The sequence below is a fragment of the Tupaia chinensis genome, unplaced genomic scaffold (assembly GCF_000334495.1).
Source record: "Tupaia chinensis unplaced genomic scaffold, TupChi_1.0 Scaffold000396_1, whole genome shotgun sequence".
NCBI lineage: Eukaryota > Metazoa > Chordata > Mammalia > Scandentia > Tupaiidae > Tupaia > Tupaia belangeri.
Window position 1 is genome coordinate 1,442,549 of NW_006159898.1, and position 6,000 is coordinate 1,448,548.

Consider the following 6,000-nt stretch of genomic DNA (forward strand, 5'->3'; position numbering starts at 1 on the left):
TAAGTACAATCTGGAGTTCCTTTTAGTAAATAAAAAAAATATATATACACACACACACACATATATAAATATTTAAACATATACAAAATCAAACATTGTTAACACACTAAAAAGCTATAGTAAAATAAAGAATTTTAAGAATCATATCAACAAAACTCCATTGCCAGCTGTAGAACAATTCTAAACTAAGAGACCAGCAGGTGGCTTGGTGGTTAAGGTTCTGGACATTCTCACATGGCTGGCCATGGTTCAAGTCCCAGACCTGGTGGCTTGCTTTCTCTTTCTCTCTCTCTCTCTCTCTCTCTCTCTCTCTCTCTCTCTCTCTCTGTGTGTATGTGTCTGTTCAAACTGAAATAAATGAATGAATAAAAAAAATTAAATAAATAATGTATTAGCAAAGAAAAAAAGTAATTCTAAATTGAGTAAGACCACTGAAACATCAACATCCTACCTCCCCCCTTAAGATTTACTCAAGGGCATTTTTACACACACACACATACACACACAGGAAATATCTGACTAAAATAAATTCAGAAATACACATGAACAAACTTAAGTATTAAAAAATTAATTATGCATATCATCTTAAAAAAAGATCAAAATGTGAGCACATATTTATCATCTTTACCTCATCATTCAAGATAACTTAAAAAAAGTCTCACCAGGATTTAAAAACTTGGTTGCAAATGACAACACAAATTCACACAACTGGAAATTGATGCTCTGAACTCTTCCCACATTAACTTTAGAAAGTTTAACTTCAGTTATATAAAATTTTATGTTAAGCCAAATCTGCTATACAGGTGCATCCTGGCCCAAATTTCGTAGTACGTTTCAAAACTGTCAGTTCCAGCATAGCCAAAAAGACCTACTTTCTTATTTTTTTAAGTCAGTAGTTATAGAACTCTCTACACAGAAACTTAAAAATCTAAGTAGAACGCTAACTCTACCAACCCAAATGCCAAACATCTGCTTAATTCAATTTGATAAATTCTACAAAGAAAAAAGGAAATTTTGAAGTAAAAATACATTTTAAAATTCTACCCAATGAGGAAAAAAAATTCTACCCAATGAAACAGAGTTTTACTGAAAATCTATTCACAATGCATATCAAAAGCAGACCATATTTCTCATCTCATTACTCTATATTAATATTTACAGTTTTGGTAACTTCACTTTTTCACAAGAAAATCCATCTACTTAGAAAGTCCATCTGCATGTACTTCACAGCCTCAGTCTTTTAACTAGGCACAATCTCCCTTCTCTGTACTGAGTTATGATGAAAGCTTTAGAGAGGGGGCAGTAGGGACAGGAATAAAATGTAAACGACGATGACAGAGCAAAGGAAAAGGATGGTTTAACAGCAGGATGGAACAAAATGAGGGCAAACTGAGACAGGTCTCTCTCTTCCTGATAAACTCCAAGGCAGTTGCAAAAACTAGTTAACTCAATAACTACACTTCTCAGAAGTGCAAAAAACCTGTAGGGCAGAATAAAGACTCACATAATCAGAGTAATATACTTTTAAATTATTGGGTTGTCAGAAAAGTCATGGCGTTATTTTTTCCGGTTTTCTAAGCAAAATGCTCATGACTTCTCTGACAACCAAAAATGAGGATAAATTACAAGACTCCTTTAAGTAATTTGACTTCACAGGGTTTCATTTTTTCACCTGTACTATCAAACTGAGGTTATTACCCTCCTTGCTTTAGGTACAACAGCAAAATATACAAGATAACTGGAACAGGTAAGTGGTCAGAATGTATCAGCACATATACCCAACCACAAGATTTACTCTCAAGAGTCTTATTTCCTATTTTGAGGGTAGGTTCCTGGGTTCTATTTGTATGTAGTAAGTAAGTAGTTACTAACCATTTCATTGCTCGCTTATGAGTAACAATTTGTGGACAATGTGCTGCTTCTATTTGCTTACTATAGTCAATATACCTACAGAGATTTTAATCAAAACTGAGATTCAAAAGTCTAATTTAATCTCAACTTTTGTGATTATAGACAAACTGTTGTCCAAAACTTAACCACACTGTGTAATAGGATAAAACTTCAACCTCAGTTCAACCATTTTCATTTCACAGGTGAGACAAATCATATGAGAATTAATCAGGGAAGAGATGGTGTCAACTCAGATTTTATAAATCTGAGACCAAGTACTTGCTCAACTAAATACTTTTGCATTCCCCAATGTTCACTTTATTCTGTAGGATGTTCTTGTTATCCAAACAGTCTGCCTGTAAAAGCTGTGAAATATACCTAGCATGGCCAGTCACAGCTCAAATACATATAACACACTTAATTTTCTATCCAACATTGTTTTCTTAAATCTCAAAAGTGATAAAAACTTTCCTGTTTCTTGCCTATTTTTCCATCACTGTAATTGCTATTTCACTGCAATTTATGTTACATAATCTTAAATTACTAAAATATAATGCTGATTATAATAAGCAAATACAATAATCTCATTTCATCAGAAACCATTTTAGGTCTTTTACACACAGCATCTCATTTACTCTATTTTAAGTAAGAAAAATTATAAGGTAATCCTCTCCAATGTAGAGGGGCAAAAAGTTTGTCCCTCTATATTGGGTTAAATAATTTACCCAAATTTCCACAGGTAATAAGAATTAGGTTAAATAACTGGAATAAGCGACCAGGCAGTCTGACTTCAATGTCATATTCCTGATTCCCCATATGGCAAGTGCATAAAACTACAAGGATTGTATTAATGTGCAGATAGTCCCCAAATTCTGGAGACTATAGAAAAATTTAAACCATTACACAGATGGCATAATGGTTACGTTGCTGGACTCCCACATGGTCGACCATGGTTCGAGTCCTGGACCTGGCAGCTAGAAACTCACACTGTGTGTGTGTGTGTGTGTGTGTGTGTGCGCGCGCGCTCACGCTCAGAAGCCCAAGAGGAGAATAGAGAAGGGATTGCACATGGCCATTCCTCGGGGAGGGGGGCATGGGGAAAAAAAAAAAAAAAGAAAGAAAGAAAAGAAAAAAAAATTTTAACTGTCACTGCATTTGAAAGTTTCTAGGGCCAGCAAGTGGTGTAGTGGTTAAGGTGTTGGATTCCCACAAGGCCAATTGCAGTTTAAGACCCAGATTCAGCAGGCTTGAAACATACCAGGAGTATATGTGTATATGCCTAAAATCCCTAGAAGAGAAGAGACTGCAGTTCGGCAATACCCTGAGAAATGATTTCTCACTTTCTCTCATCTTTCTCTGTTTCTTTAGTGAGTATATGCACCTATAGCAAAAATCTCTCCAAAAACATTGAAGTTTCTTATACATATAAATTTATTAATACAGGTGTAATGGTTATGTCGCTAGACTCCCACATAGTTGACCAGGGTTCAGATCTTGGACCCTATAGCTTGAAACTGATGCCAGGCATGTATGTGTGTTTGCCCAAAATCCCAAGAGGAGAATGTAGGAAACAAGACTGCGGCAAGGCCATCCACCTGAGGGGTGATTTCTTACCTCCTGTCTCTGTCTCTCCAGCCAGTGCACGCACCCTATAGCAAAAATCTCTCTCTAAAAAATTAATTAATTAAAATAAAAATACGGTTTATTTTCATAAACATTATATTTTTTGCAAAGGCATGGCCCAAGTAAGATAACTCACTTGTAGATAATTAAAACTCCACTTTGAAAATAAGAAAAGGGTCACAGCAATAAATTTAAGATCAGCATTCTCTAAAACATTGTATGATGTTTTCTTTCTGTGCTGTTTAACATTGTACACACAGACACATGTGATTATCTAGAACTGGAACTGTATCTAGTAAAGTAAATAGATTTTGTATATTTTGTAACTTAATTTAAAAAACCACATGTGACTAATGGCTACCATACTGAACAGCACAGATATAGAAGACAAAATGTCAGAAGAAGTAAAAAAATTATTACCGCCTATTATTTGGAGATCCCACTAACATTCAAATCAATTTAAATGCCTTTTTAAAATTTACTCATTTCCATTATTAATATAAACCTTCAAATAGATTACAGCAAACTAAAATTTCCTGTATTTAAGCTCTTCTCTGTGAATCTAACTGGAAAAAATAGTGAAAACCTGTATTGTCAACAAAGTTTCATGTATTACACACTTTTTTACTACTTAGATAGCTAAGAAGAATCTGAAAACTCTGCTACCTATGGGAAAAGCTAGAAAGATGAAAGTCTTGAACCAAGTTTCAATTTCCTTCACAGTAAACACTTGATAATAAAGTGCTTACTTACCTTGATTCTCCACTACTGTTTCTAACACTTTCTTCATCACTGTGTCCATTCATTGTAAATATCAAGAAGTTTTAACATAAAATATAAATCTTCCCAGTTTAAAAGATGAATATAAATACTGACTCCTTGAATATCAAAAATTCACAGATGAATTTTCTTCAACATTCAGATTTTCTGGACCCTCTTTGATTCACCTAAAGAAAATATATTAATAAAGTAAGATTTCCTGTAGGAAAAAAAAAATCCCTGTTTAGAATGTATATAAATCTACCTAGGCAAATTGGACTAGAGGCAATATAGAAGGTGTGAGGCCTTTAAAAATATCTAAGCTTCTATTACCTACATTCCTGATTACTTACTAAAATTTAGCAGGCACTACTAACATTACTTTTTGGCACAAAAAATTATTTGTGAAAAGTAATATTACTTTTAGAGCCTACTTACAATTATGTAGTACTAATTATATAGACTGCTAAAGCAAAAATAGTACCATATAATGTATAAATACATCCCAAAAGCAAAAAATAGAGTCCTACTAAAAAAAACTTGAACAAAATAATGAAATGAGGAAGAAAACAGTCATCTTTAATCAAATCCTAATTCCTATCTCCAAGAACATCATCTACTCCAGTGAGGGAAAGTTTTTAAAAATGCTCACAGAAGAGGTGTATAAAAGATATTATATAATCACAGCAAAAATGCACGATTCAAAAGAAATGTGGTTTTTCTAGCAAACTGATAGTGGAGTGTCAAATTTTAAATTATATTTATCTAGGTTGGACTTAAAGAGATTCCATGAAAATATAAAAAGGTAATAATAAACAGAATATACAGTGTATCTGATTTCTTTTTAACATTAAAGAGTTTAGGACAAAAATAATGGACCAAGACACAGCATTTCCACCTTTGAAGATTTCAGCACAACACTGGAGAGTCACCTACAAGCCATCCACGAATAAACAAAGGAGATCTCTGGCAGGGGAGGGAGAGGAAGAAGCGGGGGAAGGAAACGTCAGATCCTTCCCCAGCCAGAAAGTACCGAGACAGCCGACTGAGAGCAAAGCTGTCCTCCGACCTCAGAAAAGAGCATTCACTCCTACGATTATTTCCATTACACACACACACACACACACACACACACACACACACACACACGCGAGCGCGCGCGCGCGCGAGGAGGAAAACAGGCTGTTGCCAACTCATTCATAGCAAACTGCATGCGGATCAGGATTTTAATTCTCCAGAGTATAGCCCAATAGACGCACTGCAAGAACAGGTTCTTTTCAAAAGTAACCCTTCCGCTCCATTCATTCCTAACGTTAAAAATTAACTCTACCCCTAATCAAAGAAACAATCACGTCTTAAAAATCTAAGGACTCTAAACAAAAAGCCTCTTTCCGAAAGTCTTGGTTTAGAAAGTTCACTCTTTCGATCTTTCCTTTTCCCCTCCCGTTTCCCGTCAAAATGGCTTTCTCTGTACACCGTAACTTCCTTTTCCCCCCTTATCTCCCTCCTCCGAGTCGAGACCTTTTCACAACCCGAAGTCCTACAGCTCCGAACGCACGCAGCTCTCTCCAGCCTCTCCCGCATCTCAACAATGACTCTCCCCTCCGTCGTTAAGCCCCTCCGGTCCTGCCCTCCCGGCGCCGTCTCAGCGGCTGCACTCTAGCTAAGTTCCCGAAGCGGCACTCCGAAGGGGTGGGAGCCTCTCCGGGCCCACCCGTCTCAGCAGCC

At 36.0% G+C, this 6,000-nt stretch overlaps 1 protein-coding gene across 2 annotated transcripts in view; it reads right to left on the reverse strand.

The window, feature by feature from the left end:
* Window positions 1–4,460, reverse strand: part of CHD1 (chromodomain helicase DNA binding protein 1) — a 96,289-nt gene extending 91,829 nt beyond the window's left edge. For both annotated transcript variants that reach the window (XM_027774068.1, XM_006154154.3), the window contains exon 1: window positions 4,267–4,460. In XM_027774068.1, coding sequence (XP_027629869.1) covers window positions 4,267–4,319 — 53 coding nt within the window. In that variant the 5' untranslated portion in view covers window positions 4,320–4,460. The remainder of the gene's footprint in view (window positions 1–4,266) is intronic.
* Between the last annotated feature and the right edge of the window lie 1,540 nt (window positions 4,461–6,000).